General features: G+C 41.0%; 2 protein-coding genes across 2 annotated transcripts; both read right to left on the reverse strand.

Moving 5' to 3' along the window:
• Positions 1-8855: 8855 nt before the first annotated feature.
• slc34a2b (solute carrier family 34 member 2b) lies at positions 8856-14358 on the reverse strand (the record flags this gene model as incomplete). Its single annotated transcript, XM_080032877.1, has 12 exons — positions 8856-9389; positions 9689-9813; positions 9924-10040; positions 10360-10527; positions 11399-11510; positions 12109-12204; positions 12296-12491; positions 13121-13232; positions 13457-13600; positions 13862-13990; positions 14084-14215; positions 14313-14358. 12 exons carry the CDS (start codon positions 14356-14358, stop codon positions 8856-8858), a joined length of 1911 nt encoding a protein of 636 aa, XP_079889003.1.
• Positions 14359-15367: 1009 nt separating this feature from the next.
• Positions 15368-24954, reverse strand: LOC307254484 (chymotrypsin-like elastase family member 3B; the record flags this gene model as incomplete). The annotated part of the gene is made up of 8 exons (XM_080032878.1): positions 15368-15388; positions 20420-20572; positions 21009-21151; positions 21822-21958; positions 22734-22862; positions 24540-24637; positions 24719-24807; positions 24912-24954. 8 exons carry the CDS (start codon positions 24952-24954, stop codon positions 15368-15370), a joined length of 813 nt encoding a protein of 270 aa, XP_079889004.1.
• Between the last annotated feature and the right edge of the window lie 36 nt (positions 24955-24990).

Below are 24990 nucleotides of genomic sequence, written 5' to 3' on the forward strand. Positions count from 1 at the left end.
ACTACATGGAAGATAAAGAGATTACATGCATACATTACTGCAAAAGTTGATTGTAACATAAACATATTGCGTATCTCAGCCGGACTTTGGGACACATCTGTATCTTGCCATCTGACAAGCAACGGCTTGCAGAGGTGATAAGGGAAATAAAAAACGGGATCATGTATACAAACAAGCAGCTACTGATGTAATGTTTTATGAGTTTGCCTTGAGCTCAGGATTAAACCACACAACAAGGCCTGTTCCTTTTATTATTTACTAAAGTGAAAAGCATTTTTCCTGCCGCAGGCTGCATGTAGCTATGAGACGGTCTAATTGACAAAGAAAGCCGAAAGGTTTTTTAATTTGCAAAATCACACCAAGGATTTGTGATGAAACAGACCATCTACGATGCATAATAAAAAAATAAAAAGTTGAAATAAAAAGTGTGGCGTCTGTCCTGAAAATCAAAGTTTTCAAAATGGGAATCGGAGTAGACTCCATGGACCAAAACAGTTGTCCTGTTGTGGATTTCTCCATCATCATTTTTTTAATTTTTTATTTCAGACCCGTTTCTTTTTTAACACACCACATGCTATGCATTGCCACCGTTATTTTTAATAAGAGCCACTGTTGCAAATATGATGTGTAATAGAGGCATGTGTTTACCGAATACCATTTTACAGGCTTCGAATACTCCTTGGATTTTCGGAGCTACAGTAGTATTCAAATACTCGTTCTAAAAAAACACACCATCAAAACCAACATTAATAATCCCAAAGTACTCAGTGAAACCGAGTGTGTGAGCCGAGACAGTAAACTGCGTAGTCTGTTGATTATTTAATAACTTTCAAACAGTAATAAAGTCGTAGTGCCTTACTTTCCCCGTGGAAGCGAACAGCTGTTGTTCCGTTCCAAATCAGCTGGCCTCTTTCACCGTAACCCTTACAGGAGCTTTTCAATCCATCCCGGAACATGCATCTTGGCGATTTATAAATCCATACAAAGATCCAATATTGACCGTATTTTGTGTCCATATTGTATCCATTATTGACCGCGTATTCCCATGATGCAAGCGCAAGCCAGTCACGGTTGATTCGCAAAAGCCGCTGCATAGCAAATGTAAACAAACAGTTGAGCTAAGCTAGCCTTAGCATTTCGCAAAGCATTGCTTTTCCTTCCGAGATCGCGCTAATCTTGTAGTTGTAAAGTTAAGGGGAAAAATAATATGTTCTTCCTCCATCTCCATCTAGTTCACTACTGCGCTTGGTGCCGCTTTTAATTTGCCTCGCTCTGGCAACATCAGTAGCCTACAGCTGGTGTATCACCGGTTGCGCTTTGAAAGGTCAGCGGCCAACTAGGTCAAATTTTAAATAATTTGATATTTTATTTTAAACGAGCGATACATTTGTATTTTAACAATTGTTGTATGTACAACGTGTTTATCTGAATATTAATATTTGCTGACAACACAAAGTGCAGTTTAAGATAGCCTACTTCTGAAAAAATAAATATATATATAGCCTATATATTCCGAATACTGAATTGAGCTTTGAGTACTAGCTTGACAAACGAGTATTCAAATATTCAAATAATTCAGGCCAGCCCTACAACACACACAAACATGCCTTTTCAAAATACTTCATTGCATTATTGTCCACTGGCAACCCCCTGGAGCAGGCACCCATGGACCCTTAGCCTTGGCTGATGGGTACAAGGCCCCTGGCTGCAGGCTGCAGGCCTTGGAATGAATATTTTGTTAACCTACATTTTTTGTGTGTATGTAGCAATTGAGCATTAACGAGGAACTAAGGATGTAAAATAATTCAGTTATGTTATCAGGAATGCTGCCGGTGCCCTGTGGAACAAGCTGTTTATTTGAATACAGTATCAATAGTTTCAAATGATACAGACCCACAGTCCAGAGTCAGGTCAGACACAAGGTCAGACGGTCACTTTGCCTAAAAATATCATCAGCTAATAAGAGTACTGACTGTTCTCAGCACACACAGTCCTGGGGCACTGTGATTAGACTGAGTAAACCTGAGCATCTAAGTGTCTTAGTGTCTTCGGGAAGCTTCCATTGGAAAAACATGTCACCGCCCACATTGCTAAAAGTTAGCTACACTTTGTCACAGAAACTCTCACACTGGAGAGTGATTTTTGTCCAAGATGAATACACGTTGTTATTCTACCATGACTTACTGGCAGTGTGTGCAGAAGTGAGCTTACTTTGAACTATAAGATGAACATGTGGGGGAAGGCGACTAACCAGCCAGGAAGATTTCTTCTAGGGCTAGTGGGATACTGTTATTTTGATGGAACAAGTGGGTACCACTGAAAAGCTGGTACATTTCGGTGAAGAGAGGATCATATAGCTTGGTTGTTAAGTAGGCTAATGGGATTATTAGAGAACAAACGTCTCTAGCAAAATGAAGAATCATATTAACCATGGATGTATGGTCTGTGATGCCCACTGAGGCAAATGGCTATTCGTTACTTTGAGCTATATAACTCGAACTGATTTGAGTTCAGTTCATATATTAGTATTCACTGGATAATAGTTTGTTATAATAATCATGCCCTAAGCTTAGCAATGGCTACACTGTTCGAAATTAAAATAAACATTGTTCAAACCTGCCATACCGGAGGACGTGCTTTCATTCGTTAATGATTCGCTGGGTACTAGTGATGCTTCAGTCGCCATGACTCAGTTCAGCTTTAGGGGTCGTTCTTCCATGCAAGCGACTCTCTCCCTGCGTTCCAATCACCATACTTCCCTACTATTTAGTATGCCAGAAAAAGATTTAGGATGTCCCAATACATGCAGGTCAATTGTAGTGTGCTGCAAATACATAAATGTAGTGTAATAGCAACGCAACAGGAGAGGAAAACTTGCTTTTGGGGACCTCCAGTGGTTAGACTTCTCTCCGCGGTGCAGTGAGGTGGAAGTGTACTCAAGAGAGTGTCATCAATGTTGAGGTGTGGCTATATGGGTGCAGCAGAAGAGAAGACCCCGCCTAACCATCACACATGCAACAACAACCTTTATGCTTTTAAACCACAGAAGGTAGAATATAAGATATACTCAAAAGTTTGATGCGTTTACAAATGATGTAACTTGAATAAGTATTCAAACTTTACTTGTAAGCATGAGGGAGCTCAAGAGTAACGAGAGCTGAAAGCAGTGAGCAGGAGAGTTGGTGTTTCTCAGTCTGACTGGCAACAACAACCCTGTCACATTATGCAGGGACACACTACAATGAATCAATATCAACATAACGCTTTGTGGAGCATTAGAATGAAAGGGACTGAGTTATAGTGCTAGTCTGATGTATGTTACAACAGGACGCTCAGCATAAAAAAAAAACATTGTTTAAGTTCCCCTATGGAACATGGGGTACAACGTCATTTTCAACCCTACATTGCAAACGGTTTCATTTGGCATCAGGGACTGAACAATAAGGCAAAAGGACAAAGTTGTTAAAAAAAGAGATTGTTAAACATAAATCAGATGTTAAGCAACAAAATGTCAAACTTGGGTACCTTGAACATAATCTAACGAGAAGACATAAATTAGGGCCCAAAACTTAAACGAGGTCTACAAAGCGATCGAGATTTAAATCTTAACTGACATGACATGCCTAAGCAGACCTGACCTGAAAGAACAAACAGGGGTTTAGATATAGCCATGGCCTTGGGCTCAACAGCCACAAAGGGGGACCTTGCCTACTAAACATTTGAAAAGCTTAAAGATACTACAAAACAAACAACAAATCATACTAGTTAACTCTAAGTTAATAAATAACAAAACCAAGGAAAATAGAAAAAGTTTTAGCATTCCTTCCTTCTTTTCCCCCCTTCTCCGACCTGCTTGATGGTATAAATCACTTCCTTTGGAGGATCCTCTAAAGGCCATCTTTGTTAGGCTTCAGGCCTTTTGCCAACGGAGCTCAGTTATCACAGAAAGGTATTTAGGCTAATCAAACAAACGTGACAGAATATTGATCAAAGGGTGTGCAAACTAGGAAACAATCTACCACAACTTAAATAAAGGAAGTCATTTGAACACACAGGAGCATGTGTAGTGTGTTATTATTTGGAAAAGGAGTTTGCAGCCGCTGATTGATGAGGCCACCACACAAGCAATAATTCTTTTAGTCTTTTTGACATTTTGACTTTTCATAGCAGAAAACATACACATAACATACACATGCAAGCACCGGTGCTTGCATGTGTATGTTGTATTTGGAAGTTGTATGTACATGTTGTATGTACAAGACATACTGGGAATTGAGTAGTGGTACCAATACTCAGTTCCCAATATGTCATGTCAGTGACCAACTTTGCACAGCACCAGTACAGTGTAACTGGCATACTTAAGTAAAATGCAAGCTACTGTATATTACTTATGTCTGGGGAAATCCTAAAACACACCAAAGTGTGCTGCAAATAAAGCCACTGCTGATGTTATCCTAACCACAGACTCTTGTGTGTCCTCACTTGTCGGTTGGCTGCTGCAGACCTTCACCCGTCAGCAAGCAGTAATTACATACCAGTCTGCCTATTGCTGTAAAAGCATCAGTACTATCGGCTGCCATCAGGCCATTAATGTTGTGAAGGAAGGGCTACACTGTGACACTTGTTAATGTGCATTCACATGAAACCAAAGCATGTAACAAATCCATGTATCTTTTGGAGGCGTGTGGTTCACTGCTGAGGCCAGCCTGACTTGCCAACAATGCTAGATCTGGATCTGGAGAAGTCTCTACTGCCAGGCTACTTTCACATTCAGCATTCTGTATAGTGTGAAACAGGCAATAGAATAACAAACAGAGGAATCTAATTCAAAGACCCCCCCCATCTACTCAAACAGGTACTTTCACTCATTCTGCCTAATTTAATTAGATTTAATGGGAGTAGTCACGCCTTTATCATTCTTATGTGGTTTGTTTATCGGATGTTACTCCAAGCTGAACATCGGTCTAAACAAACAGAGGGAGTGGAAACACCTGAGTGGGCACACAGGGCCTTTAATATCTGGTCATATATCTGGTTTATTGGTCATCAGCATGCATTGGGTAGCAATGTTAATTATTGGTTGTTATAAAACAGAATAGCCTATTTAAAACCGCAGAGTAATTGCTTAGGTGGCGAGCGACACAGAGTTGCTATACGAATAGTAACGCATAGTGATCCTGCACACTTCTGAAAGGTTAACGCTGCTCTAGTCCATATGTTCCTATCAGGTAAAGTTCAGGTAGCTAGGTGTGATGTTAAAAGGGTCACTCTGAGATAACTATTTGTTTTTTATTTATATTTTCTATTGAATGAAGTGGAGCATTAAGAGGATTAAGCAGCTACAGAGGCAAATAAAGGAGCATTCTTGGCCCACTCAAGTAGTGAAGTTAAACATCATTTCTTCAGCTTGTAAACTTATCCTATCTCAGTTTCTGTAGATCACGTCAATTAAAGGTGGAGTCAGCGATGCTGGTGTACGCCTGTTGTCAAAATCAATGAATATCTCCTCACGATACGCTACCTGTTTGTAACATGTGTACTGTATGCTGAAAGAAAATCCAGTGTTAATACACAGCCTAGGCTCTGTAAACTGGTATGTAAACAAAGGGTATGTAAACAAAGGGGGCCCACCACAGCAGATAGCAACATGCCCATTTACAGAGCGTAGGCTTTGTATTAACATTGTATATTTTTTCAGACAGGTAGCGGATCGTGAGGAGATATTCACTGACAAAAAGTGATTTGCAAACAAGCATTTTCCAAAATGGCTGACTCCACCTTTAATAATCAGTTTCTTCTTTGAAGTATAAAACAGTATAAGCCGACCTTGGGTCAATGAAATCTGATAAGTTTGACTCTTGATCGTATCACGTTGGTCAAGACGTTTTAGATGAAAGACAGATTGTGATCTGAAACAGTTCTGTTAGAGCTGGTGACTGTTTTGTCCTGACTTGATTTAAATGTGTTGAGAGCATCATTTTGCGTGTGTGTAAAGCATCCTCGAACACCTTGATAGGCCCTATAAAACATGTAAGTTATTATTGCTGTTATTATTATGACTGACGAGTGTGCCCTTGAATGTTGCTAATGCAGTTTATTGGATACCGGGTGCAGAGACAGATTTCTCGCAGGCCCTGTGAGAAATGTCCCCCCCTCCCTCCCCCCCCCAGATAATAACTGTGTTTATATTACGAATGTTTCTTTTACGGTGAGGGAAGTTTGATTGTATTCTCATTTGACCACGTGCACACTAAAAGAGTTGGAGCTGAACAGGCAATAGACTTATCTGTGGAGAGAAAATAATCTTCACATGTAAATGTGTCCAGTAATGTTGCAATAAAGTATAATAATAGTCATGGGGGTTCAAGTGTGATTGTGTATCAAGAGAAACTGTTTCAAGTTTCTCCAGAAACAATTTAGCCAGAGCTCAGTCAGCTGTTCTTTACTCTGCTGATATCTTTGTGAACAATCCCCGCCTAAGCCATTCTGTGGCAAAGTGCTAACTGTGCTTCTGTGGATGAAGGATTATGATGGATGGTGAGGCATGGTTTCTTTCATTATATAATGAGCGAATGAAATGAAACATAGTGCACAGCTATCCAACCGCAGATTATAGTATTTGCTCTACACAACATGGCTCAATATATACAGTAGAATGACTGTCTTTTCACAGTGTTGTGATCATTGCGTTAAGAAAATCTATCCTTCCGGTGGCTCTACTATTGTTTGGAGTTGTGAAAGCACTTGATACCTCTCTGACCAAATATGGCACAGTTCAGGAAACCCATAACTTCATTTAGGTTACACGAGTCAACATGAACTCCAGACTCTGATAAACTAGTTTCTTTCCAGCTACAGCACATGGAATGTTTCATTAGCGTCATTAGTACAAATGAGGGGAGTGACATGCAGAGAACGACCGCGGGCGGGAATCGAACCCCGGTTGGTTGATCAAACATTTAAACATAATTATAATAGGTCTTTATTATTATCGTTGATGGTGGTTAGGTGTTGCATTTTTAAGCTTCAGGCCTAGTTATTGTTACAAAGCGATCCAAAAACCTTACGGTAGCAATTGAGTCAATTATTTGCTAACGTTAGACACATCGCGCGGGGCTCTGCTTCATTACCCATGAGCCCATGGCCCACCCGGCCGTAGGGTCATGTGAATCACTCATTTGGTAAATCGTTTTATGCAAAAAAAATTAAAATAGCTTATTACTGCCTTTTGATGCACACGGTTTACTCAATACCCTTTTAAGGACTGCAGGGCCTTCAGTGTTGTCTCTGCCCTTAATGGTGTCATTTTTACTCAATACCAAATTACAAACAGGGCTTTTTGTTGTTCCTATCCACTCAAATCATGTATTTATATTTCTTCGCACAAATCAAAAAAACTGCTCGGCTAGAAGAATTGAGAGCTACCTGGTTAATGTTGCTGTTTTTATACTGAGTTGATAGACTTTGCTTGGTGCCTCAGTCTCTAGTCACATCCAACTGTTCAAAGGGAAATCAGAAAGGAATCTATCCAGGGAGCTCCCGTGGTGGTTAGAAAGCATACAATCTCTCTATATCCCATTTCTTCTCTGTCTCTTCCACACTGTCAAATAAAACATGAAAAAAGCGAGAGAAAAAAGAGTAATGAATCTGTCTGTCTGTCTGTCTGTCTGTCTGTCTGTCTGTCTGTCTGTCTGTCTGTCTGTCTGTCTGTCTGTCTGTCTATCTATCTATCTATCTATCTATCTATCTATCTATCTATCTATCTATCTATCTATCTATCTATCTATCTATCTATCTATCTATCTATCTATCTATCTATCTATCTATATGAAGCAATTTTCTTTGAGCACACTCACAGGTGAACCTTCTGTTCTCATATGAAGCATGTGCATGACCAGTATTTTGTGAGTGGCATAGCTAATGAACTCTGATTACTGTAATATGACGCATCAGTATCGCTAAATAATTCCATTCATAACAAGCCTGTGTCGTCTGCAGTAAAAGTGGTGGAACCTGATGAAAAAAAGTGACAATAAACTGAACTTTAAAAATGTAAATTTATTTTATGTACAGATATTATAGAGTCTTAAATACTGAACGATAACAGACATATAATTTGCTACATCATACATTGAAATTTAAAATGTTCAAGGCTGAGAATAAAAACTAAAGGTCTCATACGCATATAATATAAAAATATAAAAATAAGTTTGGACTCATCCATTGTTAAAGTTGGAGTAAGCTATTCCAAAGAAAGCTTGTTGATTTTTTTAACTGACCACCAAAACAAATACACCTCTCCCTTCCTGCTCCTTCAGAGGCTCCGCCCCCAAACATGCCTTTGTCTTAGCAACAGCAGTCGTCACTAACAACCTTTCAAATAGCATTGTTGCTACTGATGTCACAAACGCTTCTTGTAGCTAATTCTTTGGAGAAATGTTCCGGGCACGGTCCCACTCCCTTGTTTACGGAGCCTGGGCTGTGTAGAAACTCCTGACAATTGTTTTCAGTGCACACACAGCACAGACGGGCGGCAGACAGTAATTTGCTGATTTTAACAAAAAGTTTTGAATAAGGATGGTTGACTACACCTTTAAGACTGAGCAGATATGGAATCTGAACAATAAAACATCATAAAATGAACGTCACATGCCCTTAAACAGCAGGTTTATAATAAGATGTCCAACACTTCTATTAATTTTAGCAGCTGTTTTGGATTGACAGTGTGTATCTACAGTGCGTAGCTTATCATCCCACAAAGAGGAATCATCAACATAGCTAGAATTCAAACCTGAGAGGTGATGAACATTATTGCATTGAGCGTCACTTAAAGATACCAAGAGGACTCAAAAAGATTAAAGTTGCGTTGCTGTGACGGTCTCATCTGTCGACATGGCAGGATTATCGTACATCTCTAGACTCTTGATGCTGCTCTTCCTTATCTTCTCGTCCTTGTCCTCTCTGCAACACTTGCAACACCTACAGCAGCAGCACACGTATCTGCAGCAGAAGCTCATGAGCGCGGTAACCAGGGAGTCCCAGGGCTCCATCGAGTGCAAGGGCTTGGGCAAGAAGTCCCAGCTGCGGAGAACCTTGGGCAGGTAGAGGGGGCGGCGAGACTGCATAACGTTGACGATAACCACAAAGACAACCAATGCAACGACTGGCACACCCACGCCCACCAGGACTTGCCAGCCGGCCAGCGACAGGCCCAGGACAGACAGGGGCAGAAAGAAGAAGCACAGGAAGAGGTAGACGGCGGCAAACCAGCGGTACTGGGCCGTGTGGTTCCCGAGCCCTCTGGCTAACCGGATGGGCACCCGCATGAAGGGGATGGGATACCACAGCAAGATGCCCATGATGTTGAAGAAGAAATGGCAAAGTGCGATCTAGAAAACAAAGCATGGAGGAAATTTAAAGTAGGGGATCGCTGTCAGTTTTGATATATATAAATCTACTGTACAAGAGTATACACAGCCATGCTAGCAGCTATTTCTGGTATAATGTTTACCATGTTGACCATACTGTAGCAGTTTAGTGTGATAGCATGCTAACGTTTGCAGTTAACACATATTAAAACTGAGGCTGATAGGAATATCACAAGTATGTGTGATCATAAACCAAGGAATTGGACAAACTAAACTAAAGGGAAATCTACACACAAGGGAAAAGTTTATTTTTATCCTACCTGCAGGGAGTTGGCTAGTGTTTCTCCAGGGCTAGCCATAGCAGCAAGTATAGCAGTGGTTGTTGTACCAATGTTTGACCCCAGTGTTAGAGGATAGGCTCTTTCCAGGCTAATGACGCCAATACCTGGCCGAAGAAGATCGTAAAGTTATAAATCATGTTAATTAATTAAAATATAACAAAGAAACAAATTGATAAAAATCCAGCCAAACTATATTGTGTATATAACGACTTACCAACAAGAGGAGTTATTGCTGAGGTGAAGACGGAGCTGCTCTGAACGATGAAGGTCATCCCTGCTCCCACCGTGATTGCGATGTAGCCAGTAACCCAAGCGAAGGGGAAGGGGAAGTCTGTGGTCAGACAGAGACACGGGGGGAATAAATAAAACCTGAGGCAGTGCGCAACCAAGTGACTGATAGCAGACAAGGAGTTTGATCAAAGCATTTGTTTGTGCCTGCAGCTAGCTTTCAGCATCACATAACAGGATCAGTTGACCTGGAGGTGAGCCTGAAGCAACAGTGAAGCCTCCATATAACTCCATCCCCCATGTGTTGCTCATCAAGCATCACCACAGAGGCAGATGTGCTGAATGTCAAACAGGCTGGAGAGAGAATGTCAAAAGGTTTGGTTTTGTTTGTGTGTGTGTATGTTTTTTGTTTTTTTATTTACCTGTGTTGAGCACCTTCTTGATGACCACAGCCACCTGGCCCTGCAACATGGAGTTGAGCAGCTTGACAATGAGGATGAGGCAGGTGCAGAGGATGAGCAGAGACATAGCCAGGAGAATGAGGCCCACCGCCAGGTCTGGGAGGTTAGTGTTGGCGAAAATGTGTCTGCCTGCAGGGGACCGTCACAGGGATGATTGGCATTACAGTCTCTCCACTCTAGGCTTTGATTTATGTGCCAAAAATAGACAGGACTTGCTTAAAGCTATAGCGCATAACCTTTTTAAATATTAATTAATGTCGGTTACATTAAAGCCATTGCAATATGAGTTGAATTTTTTTTTTAAGCCTATCAGCCAGTATGGCAGCGTTTACAAACCGGTGTAGCCCCCCCACCCCCACCCCCCCCCCCCCCCCCCCCCCCCCCGACACTGGCGCAGAAGCTCAGAAAAATCCCAAGCGGTTTTAGTTGATGATCCTGCTGCTAAGAAAAATCTCGACACATAGCAGAAGAAATCAAATCAAAGCACATTCACAGAAGGCTTACCTCATGTAGATGAGCCGACAGTGTTGTTAATCAGATCCTCATGAGGGCAACAGAAGTTACACACTATAGCTTTAAGAGCAAACCCTTGAGAAATTCAGCATTTTGTGGAAAAAAGTGTCTTTCCTTGTAATTTAAAAATAATCTTACAGCTGCGTTTTTCTCAAATGAGTAAGAACTAAGCACCAAATCATTAACTTTAATTAGGGTCAGAATACTTTCAAGAAGCGATACATGTTATGGTCACGTGGCACTCAGGTGCTTCAGAAACAGTATGAATAGAGCTATTGAGCAGGTAGACAGGTGAGTGGGGAGGGGGATACGCTGAGTCACCGCAAAGATTCAAAGCTAGTCATTGTTTGGACATCAGAGGGTCTGGTTGAAGGAGGCTGTTGTGTCTCCTGTTTCACTGAACAGGCAATTCTAATTGCTTTGTAAATGTTCTTTTTTTTCTTCCTTTTTTTGGACCCTGGGTATTTACTGAAAGAGGCACGCTTACATTTCTCTTGGTAATCGATCCAAGACGAGTTCATCTGGGTCCAGGTCTGGTTTCCATCCTCCCAGCAGACCGCACCAGCGGTACAGTTCTCCACTGTTGCATTCCAGAAAGTCTGAAACCAAAGAAAGAGGCAAAGAACACTTTTAAATGCAAAAGGTGACAAGTGAAGTAATCAAGACAGTAATGGAGCTATGATACTTTTTTGACGATTACATAATATGGACATTTCTCAGGGAGAAATTCATCAAGCAGTTGAAGGATCACATATTAATTCCTTAAAATGTCTTTATTACAAGCTCAGAGACAGACATCACAGAAGTGTATGTACTGCGTGACCAAAATAATAGCATGAGGTCTGAATATATACTGTATCTTCCATTCTGAACTTGACCTTTACGGGCCCTGTACTATGCAGTGTCCTTTTATGGACACAGACCTATTCCTTGCATCAGCAGTTAGCAGACACTTGGAACAACATGCAATATCTACGATCATATGTAACATTCCACCTTTCATAAAAGAACACACCCTCAAGGTATGATCTAACAACAGAATCATCGTGGTCACAATACGAGAAGGACAATATCAGTCATCAACTGGGAAACACAGCGGTAGCCGCAGCTCTATCAGGTTGTTACTGTTATTGTTATGTCCGGTGTGTGGCAAACACATCATTTATGCACATGATACAGCTCTTGTTGATGTCTCACCGTGTTGGTCTCTGTCTTGCACCATACTTTGATCAGACTCCTGTTTCTGGCTTCTGGGTCACCTGTTGCGATGCCGCTGATAACAGATTTGTCCAGCTAACAGAATACAAATTTTAAAAACAACATTGAAATAAATCCTCTTTCTGTTGCACATTTATCTATGATTCCCGAAATGTACTGACTTTACCTGGATGATGGAGTCGGTGAGAGGGTCTGTGATGACATTGAGCAGGTCGGGGGCGTTCTCTCCCGTCTGGATATTGAAGGATTCGATTACAAGGAGGGTGAGTTTGTACAGAACACCTGTGGCCACTTCCAGGGGCAAAAGAACCATCACGGACATCCAGTTAAAGAAGTCATGGACCGTAGCACCAGCAAATGCCCTACAAGAGGGAAGGAACACCCTCTTGAACGTGTACCACATGGTGTCTCTAGAGTTATTCATGGTCACCTATTATGCAAAATGCACCATTTCAGTGTTTTTTCAACAATAATATACTGAAGGTCCCCGGTCTGTCTAGAGACTCCCAAAGTATGAGAAAGCACAACCCTCTCTTCTTTTCTCCACACCAGCCTATTGAAAACCTGTGATCAAAAACCCTTAGGCAGATTTTTCTCCCCTTATGATGTCACAAGGGGATGAAAGCCACCCTCCCCCCCCCATTACCAACCTAATCTAGCACTATGCCTCCACCTGTGATAAGCCACAACCCCAGATACCCCTGAATTGAACTGGCAGTTAGATTCCAACCAGCACAGATTTTTGGAGGGCGGGGCTTAAAGAGACAGGCTCTAAAACGGAGTGTTTCAGACAGGGGCTGACAAGAGGAGATTCATAATGGCACTGTCAGAAATATAAAGTTTATTTTTGTGACACTACATTATTAAATCAGTTTCTAGCAGAATTCCAATTTACAATTTGAACCTGAAAATTAGCAAAATATGTGACCTTTAATGACCTGTTTTGACATGACTTGTCACAAGACGTCTTTATTTGTATGCTCCGATTTACCTGCGGAACTCATTTCGATCTCCGGCCTGCATCATGGCCACGATGGTGTTGGTGACAGATGTTCCGATGTTGGCGCCCATGATGATCGGCACTGCAGACTGGACATCCAGCACTGAAGGAATATGAGAAGGAGTGTGTTAATGTTTGACACACTGCACCCCAATGCATGTGTCTGAACATTGTGTACATCTTTCATGTGCCTGTTTGAGTGTGTGTGTGTGTGTGTGTATGTGTGTGTGTGTGTGTGTGTGCATGTGTGTGTGTGTGTGTGTGTGCGTGCGTGTGTGTGTGTGTGTGTGTGTGTGTGTGTGTGTGTGTGTGTGTGTGTCTACTTACATCCAGAGGACACCATGCTGACCACAATAGAGGAAGAGGTGCTGGAGCTCTGCACCAGCACTGTGACTAACACTCCAATCACCAGGCCAGCCACAGGGTTGGACAACACTACATTGTCCTGGAAGATGTCACCAGCTGCCTTGCCTGCACACGCACGCACACACGCACACACACACACACACACACACACACACACACACACACACACACACACACACACACACACACACACACACACACACACACACACACACACACACACACACACACACACACACACACACACACACACAACTTCAGGTCAAAAAACACACTGCACACTATAAATAACCAGCACTATGGCATTATCAAGTAAAAAAAATTAAAATGTGCACTGATGAGTGCTGTTTAATGCCGTAATTTTACCTCCAACTAGCTGGAAAGCAGAGCTGAGAACATCCAGCGAGCAGATAAACAGGTAGAGAAGTCCAATCAGCAGAACCAGCCTCACAATAGCACTCAGCACTCGCGTCATCTTCCCTTTTGTATCCAGGTCTGTAAAGAAGAACAAAGTAGCAGTGAATCAGAGTCAGGCATTGTTAAGGTGTCCATGCTGTGCAGTGCAGAGAGAATGAAGAGCTGCCTCACCTGACCACTTGACCCCAGTGTCTGTGAGCTCAGGGAGATCCCAGGGATCTTCAGTGCCTGGATCTCCATTCACCAGGTCCACAGTGGAGTAAGCTGGTAGAATGGCCCCGTCTTTAGCTGGAGCGTTGTCATCTAATAGAGGAGGCAGGCAAGAGGGAATGTTAGGAAAGGTGGCAACAAAAACATGTTCAATGAGGTTTAATAGTATCCAAGATGGTGAAGGACATACCGAGAGCGGGGGAGGAAACAGTACCCACTTCAGGTCTTGGAGCCATGACTCTCTGGGCTGTAACAAAAAAAAGTTACAATAGATAAGTAAAACCACTCAGATAATATTCATTATTTGTTATAGGCTACATGCACTATTTTATTTACAACAACAACAAAACAAATGTCCACCTATTCAATGCAATGATTTTGAAAGGCAAACAATCTGTATAATAGTCAAATCAAAACAAAGATATGCTTCAAAACGTGCTCACAAAAACGAAAATATCTTATAGCTGCAATGTCTTTCCAATGTTATTTGAATGGAAATCCTCCCAAATAACTACATGTTTAAGTTTCACCACACACACGAACATTCTCCCGGGTTCTGTAAGTTCTCAAATTATTAATATCTCGTGTGGATATGAGCCCATGTGGCCACTGTGCACATGAATAACAGCGCGCTGAAAGAAAAATACGCACCTGAAGTTGAGCGCTCTAAGCGGTGTGTGGTGAGTAGGAGGCTTCACCTGGGTTACCTGTTGCTATTGTCCAGGCTGAGCGCTGGTTTTATAGCCGCGCCGAGCGAGCGTGCACACACACACACACACACACACACACACACACACACACACACACACACACACACACACACACACACACACACACACACACACACACACACACACACACACACACACACACACACACACACACACACACACACACACACACAGACACTGCTCTCAGTTCAAAGATCGCCCACACGTGCAGAGTACAAGTGGCCGTAAGGTGCATCTGTATTTGGGGCACTGACATTCTGATGACGGAGGAGGACTGCTGGGAATCCTTAGTGTTAAATGGGGAACAAAAATGAAAATGTACACAAACAGTACAAGTTCCTTCTTCATTTTACACTAATGTTGAACATGGGTTAAAATGAGTAGAGCTATAATTGAATAATACATGTTTCCTCCACGTGTAGTCCATATTGTGGGGAAGCACCTGTCTATTGGCTTTAAGCCAAAGGTTGTGGACCAGTGTATACTACGATACATACATCAAGGAAGCTGCCCTCTAGTGGTTGTAGATGCCACACTAAGATTAACAAAAAAATAACGTTTTTGTTCACCAGACATCTTGCTGAATGTTCCATGTATTGAATCACTTCAGAGTTAAAACATCTTTAACTTGAGCAACATAGTGTATATGTACGTAACACTGATCCCCTGTTGTTCTCTGTCATGCACTGTGCTGGTATACGTGTTATATGGAAACATACAACTTAATATTATGGACTCATTGATTGTGTCTCCCTCCGGTGCAGTGTCTTGTCGATGTCGGGCATTTCACTGTATTTCAGCTGATTTATGACTGCTACTGTTATTATTTTCCATCTGCACTTTTTTTTTTTACAGCGGCCTGACCTCATCTAAAATGAATGGTGTGAATAGGAGTCAATGATTAAGCCAGAACGATGAATAACTTACTCCCAAACCGTAATAAAAGAAAACTGGATAAAAAAAAGGGTTCACTGGGTTTGTGAAAAAGAATCAACCAAAAGACTGTAGTGTAAGCACATCAGAGCTCAGTTTACTGTAAATGGATATCGGTAAATCATTTGAATAGTAGCCTACCATGACTCTTGAGTGATGATGATGCACTTGGCCTGGGAGCCATGCTTGATTTAATGGTAAATATTGATGTTTGAGCAAGACATAGTCCCAGACCTCACTTTGAAGGAGGATATTCTTTCATCTGAAATTGACCCCCGATGAATCCAGTCAGTGAAAATGAACTCAGAATCCCGCCTTGATAGTCCCACATGAATGCATTCAATCTACTGAGTTGGGCAGAGTTTGTTGTGTGCTATACTCTCCTACATGACCTCAAATATTATTTTTAAGCCATTAGCTGCATCTCGGAAAAGCCTTTCATATTTATTTCATATTTGCCTATTTTTTTGTGTATGAATATTACCATATAAATAAAGCTTGATTTGAGATAAATTGCCAATAAGAACAGTTATCTTCATAAAATACAATGAATACAATACATAACTTTTCTGTTATTTTGTTCTGCTTATTGCCTTGTGGGCTAATAACCTGATAGTATACCTAAACTGTTTGTGACATCAGCACAACAGCTAATAACCAGCAATCATTTTAATACAGTACTTGACTGCAACACTTGCAGTAACATAATGCCAGCTCTGTACTGTTCAGGTGTACAGTGTTCAGGAGGACAGCTTTGAATTAAACTAATGTCTGATTGTTTCATTTTACAACAGTGAAGCCAATTACTGTAAAAGTTGCGCTTTTGTCAAAAATGTCTGCATGAAAAAAGGTGGGGAAATCTGATTGTATATTTTAAAGTACATTAAATCAAAACAGACATAATGTGTATGAATTTCTAACGAGTATCTCCCATTTCTTTCTTTCTCTTCTTTTTACTTGTGTATATTCTGAACGAAACTGAGCTAAAATACAATTGTAATTTTCCAAATGTTTCTGCATCTCTTTGAACGGAACAACTATGCACGGGACAAGCAGCCCCACATAGAAGAGTTCTTCAATAAACTATGTATAAATAAAAACATACATTTAACCATTAATATATTTTTTTAATCAGATTTTATATTTAATGAGTGACTGATCATGTGTGGCCTGTGCCGTTACCATACAACCAGTGATATTTTGTGTGATAGGTTAGTGAATGTTTCCAGCTGTATTCCTCATTGTGACCTTTCCTCTGCAATGCATCCACAGTAATACGTCACCATATGTGCATGAGGCCATCCTCACACCACCAGATTCACATTCAAGGATAGTAGAGTAGCAATATTTTACAATTTACCTTGTAGTTTATTGTCTAACCTATAGGGTTTGATGCAATGGGTTTTCCCACGTGTCCTGAGGAGACCCACATAGTATGAAGGTTGGACATATCAGCCGACACGTATACCTTTGAGATGCTGCTTGAATTGTCCTTCCACCCACGCACTAATCAAAATACTTATGCCAGCAATTACTCTCTGGATTTTTTTTTTCCTGAAGACACATTGTGACTGATTACCTCTGTGACCTACATGATAAAGTTGCTACTAAACCTCACGACCCCTCTCTCCCTGTATACTCCCTGTGTACTTAACTCTCCACTATCTCCTATAAACCATCATAACGTTAAGTTGTTCTTCAGATACATTTGATGGTGTGAGTCAATGATTGCCTTCAAGGCCACTGGATGCCACCTATCTGCCATGCTGGCATATTCAAGGGCCAAGGGGTTTGCCATGTTGTTACCCAGGGCCACTCTGTTGTGTGAGTGGGCAGTGCTGCAATCCATAAAACCATAAAACTCAGATGATAGAAGTCGTCCAAATTGGTTGAAGGCAGAGAGTAAACAACTGTGACAAAAGTGACACCTAAGAGCCAAAAGCAGCACAGCAAGCCCCATTACATCATTCTGAAATAATGAGAACACAAAACTGCTTATGCACAAGTTTAAAATCACCTCTTTAGGTTCTACATACTGCCAATACATTTTATTATGTAAATGTTATTATTATTAATATACGTATGAAATGTAAGATTACTGTGGAGTCGAGTGGAACCGCTCTGGCCATAATAGAATTTCAGATACTCCATTTTAAAATGAACGTATAAAAGGCAGTGAGAAATCCATATCTTGTAAAGAAAATGTCTTCATATTTAATGGAGTAGAGAAAAGCACACCTGCAATGACCTTTGAGTGAGTCAGTCAGTCAGTATGTCACATACAGTTTATTGGTTTGCTGAAGCACAAAAGAAGAGCAGCTTATCAGAGGGTCCTGTGACCCTCCACTGGAGATGACCCAGTGGGAACATATTCATTAACAAGTGAACACTCCCAGCATGTCATTGTTTAAGGGTTATCAAATAACTCATCTGTATTGATGTATGTGTAAATCAATCACATCAAACACTTGTGGACTAAATTGGTTATTATGCTTCCTTAAAGAGTATAATATCAAATATAAATGCCATGTAACCCTGTTGTAATGTTAATTCACTAATCCTACGTGCTCTGCCTAATCCTAATGTTCAGTTTCCTTTACGGAGACTGACATGCAACCCTTTATGTTGCATTTGCATCTGCACTCCAAAGAAACCTGAGCTTTACCACCCTACCTTCTCTTTTAAAAGATAATATTAACTCTTACTAAGATTTCTTCTTAGGCTCCTTTTTGTCCCCAACAACCTCTTGCATGAAAACACTGGACCTGGCCTGAGAGGCAAAATCCGGGGCCAAATAAAAGTGCAGGCTTGTTAAAAGTCAAATCACGAACAACAATATAAATATTTAACAAAGTTTCTTCTGGTGTCTGGACTGTGAGAACTGGAGCCTACAGGAGGAAACAGCATTGAGAAAAATGTCAACGAGCAAATTAAACTGTAAGTGTAAAGGTGCAAATGGACCAATGCATGATTTTAAAAATGTACTTGTTAAAAAAACCTTTATCAAAGGTCAAATGAAGAAGAGGAGTTAATGTCTTGTTTGTAATCTACACTGCTGTTTACTTTCTATCATCTTTTCGCCCACTGGATGGCGCTGTTGTGATGCTGTCAGCACCAAGCTGGTCCCCACATGCACCAGCAGAGGGACATATAGATAATAAGCGTCAGATTGGTGTCTGTGTTTCTGTCATGGAATGAACTTAAATAAAGACTGGAGTGAAGCCATTGAATATTTTTGTCCCTTAAGCCATCAACTTGTATCAAATTAACCTATTCTGATCATGTGTAGATGCCAAATGAAGTTAAAGTGATGAATGAGTGTGTGTGTGTGTGTGTGTGTGTGCGTGTGTGTGTGTGTGTGTGTGTGTGTGTGTGTGTGTGTGTGTGTGTGTGTGTGTGTGTGTTTGTGTGTGTGTGTGTGGAGTAGAGGAGTAATTAAGTGTTTAGCTGTTAATATGAAAAAGTAAGACAGTAAGTGGCGAAAATTTACTGTACAATTTTTAACGGTGTTCAGATTAATACCAGAAATTCAATCAGCAAATTATTATAAAGAATTGTATAAATGAATAGTTTATTGACCTCCAAGCCACTCAGCAGAATGTAAAGCAAATAAAAAAGCTCCACATTTATTGCATCAATCATAATAATCCAATTACACGATAAATATTCTTCTGAAATGGTACTGTCACACTATCATCATGCAAATAGAGAGCATGAAAGTAAATAAAGAGCCTTTCAAACATGACACACACGTGTTACTGTATATCCCTTGAGTATTATCATATTCCCTCATGGCAAAAAAAACGGTGTGTGTGTGTGTGTGTGTGTGTGTGTGTGTGTGTGTGTGTGTCTGTTATCGCAAACCGGATGTATATTTTTGGTGAAAAGTGTCTCAAAATGCTCCCATTACTGTATCTTGGTGGAGGCTGTGCATCAAGGTAACCTATTGCTGCCGTTTATCTGATGTGAAGGGCTGCTGCTCCCCACCTCTGTCAGTCAGACAGAATGTTCACCAGCCCCCCGACACCGGGCCGACCTTGGTGATGAGTGATAGGAAATATGGATTCATAAGTCACCTCCACACGCTGATGGCCAGCCATTTCTCATTCTTCTTATCACACACCCAGGTGGTAGTGGTGGAGGGGGTGATATAAAGTGGTACAGAGACTTTTTTTTATTTATTTTTTACAGATATGGGTAATCTGTCTGCTCAGTTCTCTCAACTTTTCTTAAGACATGACCATGTTTTAGGTATGGTAGTGTTTTGTTATAAAAAAATTATGCAAATCACACATTAAACAACATTGATTAAAGTTAAGGTCAAACAATTTGCAACCAGAGGAGTATTGAAACACAAAGTTTATTGTGCTGAATGACAATTATTTAAATATACTGTATCTTTTGGGACCTCATTCTTCTTTGATCAATTGATCAATTTGTGTCTGGTAGATTCTCAGTATTTCAGCATGACCTAAAGAGAAAATATGACTTATTATTTGTACATGACGTGTATTGTTTATCAGTGACATTTGAGTTTCTCTGTACATTTCTGTGTCGCTACAGACAGACAGAAGCATGACAATGTGAGGTGCTGGTATGGTTCATTTTCGAGCAAGTCTATCGTCAAACTTACTTCACTGAGCCACTGGGTGAAGGCAGAGGTGCGGGTGAAGACGGTGGGCTTCTTCACTTCATTGCAGGTCTTGGAGGAGACAAAACTGGTCACTCCCTGCACGTACCACCTGCCATCCTTAGCCAAACAGTTCAGAGGGCCACCAGAGTCCCCCTGAGAGAGACACAGTATTACCATGTATTACCATGTAAACATCTGGTCAATGATTGAATTCATTCATGATTTTTCTCTACTTATGACATCTATTGCAGGATGTCCGTCCTGGGAGAAGGATCCCTTACTCTGTCAACTCTCCCTGAGATGTTTCAATTGTTTTTATCCCAATAAAGGGTTTTTTACTGGGAGTTTTTTCTCAGCCGAGATAAGGGTCTATGGGCAGGGTGTCGTACTGTATAACATGTAATACCACTGAGGCAAATGTCTATTTGTGATATTGGGCTATACAAATAAAACTGATTTGATTTGATTTGATTTGATTTGATTTGATTTGATTTGACACAGGAGCACAGTGTAAAAGTTTACGACAGGCCGTTCAGATCAGACAGATACAAGTTGCTGTGTAATAGTTTTGCTGGCTGCCTCAACGCACATTGCATCCGGATATGACGTCCCCTCCCGCGCAAACCATGGTGCTCTTGGCGTTGATGCCCCACCAGTCGCTGCGACTGCACACGCTGTGCTCCACCACAGGCAGCAAGGCCTGCTGCAGCACATCAGGCATGGGACCATGGGCTGAGAAAACACACAGACAGGGTACAGCTGCTCAATGACACATGAATACATCATAGATACAAGGCAGAGAGTTGTAACTACTCAGAATTATTTACATTGGTAACACTTGACAATAAGGTAACATTAATTAACAGTTTGCTAATGCATTTACTACGCATTAACTAACCATTAATATCATTAACCAAGCATTAAATAACAGTTCATTAATGTACCCTTATTGTAAAGTGTTACCTTTGAATTGCTTCACTAATTAGTCAGCAGCAATACTAGAAAAGCCCAAATACTCTGTGCCCACATGTTGCATCATTTGCAGTGGTGGGTGGAGCTAAAATACACTGACCATTTCAAAAGCGGATATACTCGAGTATGTTGCGAGTAAAAGTACATCATTCAAATGGTTAGAACCAGTAAAAGTACAACAGTAAAACATGTAAAATATTTTTTTAAATATTATTTCAGAATAAGGTAAATTCTCATCTATATCATAATTTATAGTTTAAAGTGTCACTTGTGATGTTACAGCTGGTAATGTTGGGGCTAATCTGTAATAACTTTACATACAAATGAAATGCAATGAAAAAAATACTACTAGCCTAAATCTAATACTCATGTTCTAGAGAGATGAAGGCCTGCAGTGATTGGATGACAGATGAGGACAAAGTGACATTACTGTAAAGGTTGCCCCAGCCGGAGATGTAACACGGTGTCCCGTGAGCGAGGATGTCTCCGGCCTCTGGAAGACAAGCCACGCCCACACTGTCGGTCATGATGGGGCTCTTGTCCAGTTTGAGCAGAGCCAGATCGTTGCTGTAAGAAGGTAGTTAGTATTTGGGTACACCAAAAGTGAGTAGTTACTGAGGAACGAATGGTTAGTTAATGAGTAGGTACTGGTAGGTACTGAGAGACTGTGATTCAAGCACTTTTGATGAGTTACTGGTAAACAGACTGGGAGATACTGTATTAATAAAGCATTAGGTAATGTAAAGTTAATGAGCAGATACTGGGAGACTGATTGGAGCACAGCCGATAAACCTTCAGCATTACAGAATATGCTTTGGATGTGAATATATGTTGTGAATATCATTAAAAAATAAGATGATCATCCCGTGTCTGGCCTCTCATTTTATTAAATGTGAAGTCCAAGGGGGGACGACGACGACTACCTTATTAACTCATAATTACCTAACCATTACCTAATGCTTCATTAATGCAGTATCTCCCAGTCTGTTTACCAGTAACTCATCAAAAGTGCTTGAATCACAGTGTCTCAGTACCTACCAGTACCTACTCATTAACTAACCATTCGTTCCTCAGTAACTACTCACTTTTTGTGCACCCTTATTGTAAAGTGTTGCCTAGTTTTTCAGTATAGATTTCTAAAATCATTTGTAAGTTCCTGGGAAATCTGGCATTAATAAAAACTAGATAAAAAATAGCATTGCTTTCACTGATGGTCTCGTTTGCTGTTAAATGTCCTTTGTGATCATTAGAGACTCAGAGATGATAAGATTGTTTCATAAACATTTAAAGGTTCCTGGTAGGAGCCTATTCCCATTGGTAATAGGAAAATAAACACACTCACCCATCAGCCACACGGTCAATATCCCAGTCTGGGTGGACCACGATGCGCATCACTTCTCTGATCTGTTCAGTGCCCTCCTGTTGGCTCATGCTGTGCTCTCCCATGACCACACGGTGAATATCTCCAGGCCTGTAGGACAATCACTGTAGTTTCTATTTTTTCACATTTCATTTCCCTGATATTTTGCCTCAGTCATAGTACTGTATAGTTATACACTCCTAAGGTCTCATTTGCATGTTGGCATTATTTCTGTGTGCTCCGAGGAACTTTCAGTTTGTGTCAAATCTTGCACCCCCTTTGGACAAAAGTGGTAGTGTTTTTACCACGCCAGCTGTTGTTCCTGATTGAGTGTACCCATCACAAAGAAAGCATTAAGAAAAACTATAGAAACATTGCATTCTTTAAACTGATGGTCTCGTTTACTGTTACATGTAGGGGAGAACAGGGTTAGTTGTCACACGGGTTGGTTGTCACATACATTATATCTCCGCACCAGGAGGTGCTGTCTCTGAAATTTTGGTATGGAAATGTCCAGAATTGGCATCAGAGGTCACCTATATAGTCCTATTTTCTTTATAGGCTTTTACACAATGGGTTTATAACAAACCACTTCTTACCCTGTAAAGTGTGGAGGGAAAGCTATAGTTAGATTGTTGTGAGCTTGCTAGCTAGTTGTTAGATGGATGTACGCCTTGATGCTAGCAAGAAATTCCATTTGGGGTTGGTCGTCACATTCTCTTTGGGGTTGGTTGTCACATTTTATCCAAAGGCTGCAGCCAGGAAAGGAACCCAATAACGAAAGAAATTGTCAAGCTGTATGTGTATCCTCAGTGACACCCCAGAGAAGGAGAGCATATAGCACGAAAAGGCAGCTAGCATGCTAAAGTGAAAAAGGGAAACAAATCGAAACGACCCAGTGCATCCCAATGTAGACCAGCTGCCAAGGCTTCTGGACCCCAGTGCACTCCACCCCAGCTGGGGAAGAAGAAACAGAAGAGAAAGAGACAGGAGGAGGAGTCTTCATCAGATGAAGAGGATGGTTTTTGTTTGGTTAGTATTGAAATGTTTTCCAGCAGCCGTTCAGGGGAGGTTAGGGAGAAGTGTTGGATGTGCAACCAGTGGGCACACAAGCCCTGCTTAGTTGGATTGAGCAGACCCTACATTTGCCATCACTCTAACTCAGATAGTGAATGTGTGTAGCTTAGTTCAGTAGGCTATTATTGTTAGACCTATTTGTTTTGTTCTCTATGTTGTCACATAGGCTGGTCTTAATATGGGTTTCATGTTTGTCTTCTTTGCTCATTTTGTGTTAAGATGCATAAAGTTATGTAGGCCTATTTGTCAACTTGACAATGCAATTAAACGTTCAAATTGAATTCTGCCTTCTTGCCTTCTTTTTAAGATTTTCCCATTAAGATAACATTGTGACAAACAACCCCATAGTGTGTGACAACCGTCCCTGTGATGGGGTTGGTTGTCACAATGTGTCAGGGTGTCTTTGATGGTTATTCACTTCTTTATTACAATAAGTTGGAAAATGAGAGGGATACACATTTCAATCCAACACCTTAAGCTTCAATTTAATGTAGGAATGACTATTGAAAGATATTTTGGTGATGAGCAATTCACACTACACTAAAAAGTGTGCCAACCAACCGTGTCCCCCTAATTTATGATCATCAGAGGCAAAATGAGACGGTTTCAGAAATATTTAAAAAATCCTCGTAGCACCTTTAAAACAATATCTTTCCTGTTATCAGCCTGAATCACACAGTATCTATCTTCTTGTCTTATTGTTATGCTCACCAGATGCAGTGTCCGGCGGTCAGCACCCAGCGAGGTGCCACCAGAGTCCCTCCACAGGTGTGATGATAACGGCTGCCATGCTTAATCTGTAGGGAGATCTGAGAAAGAAGCAAGAGCGGTTAAAAAAATAAAATCTACAATAAATAGAAAAAGTATAGTGTTTGAGCACTGCCGTATACCTGCCAGGGCCAGCTATGGGGGCGAGCATCCTCTCCGTTCACCACCCTGTTGACATCGGGCTTGACGGCAGGTGTACCACACCCAAGAACTACAAATGAAAAACACTAGATTGTGTAGCTGCCATTCATTTAGTAGTTTGTAACAACCTTGACAACGTGTTTGACTTCTCTAGCTAAGCCGTGCTATACTCACCATATGCTACCTGAAGCAGCAGGAGGGCCAGAGCCTGCATCATGGTGTCAGCCTGTAGAAAGAACACACAGACTCCTCT

This window comes from Ammodytes marinus, assembly GCF_949987685.1.
Source record: "Ammodytes marinus genome assembly, chromosome: 8".
NCBI classification, from domain to species: domain Eukaryota; kingdom Metazoa; phylum Chordata; class Actinopteri; order Uranoscopiformes; family Ammodytidae; genus Ammodytes; species Ammodytes marinus.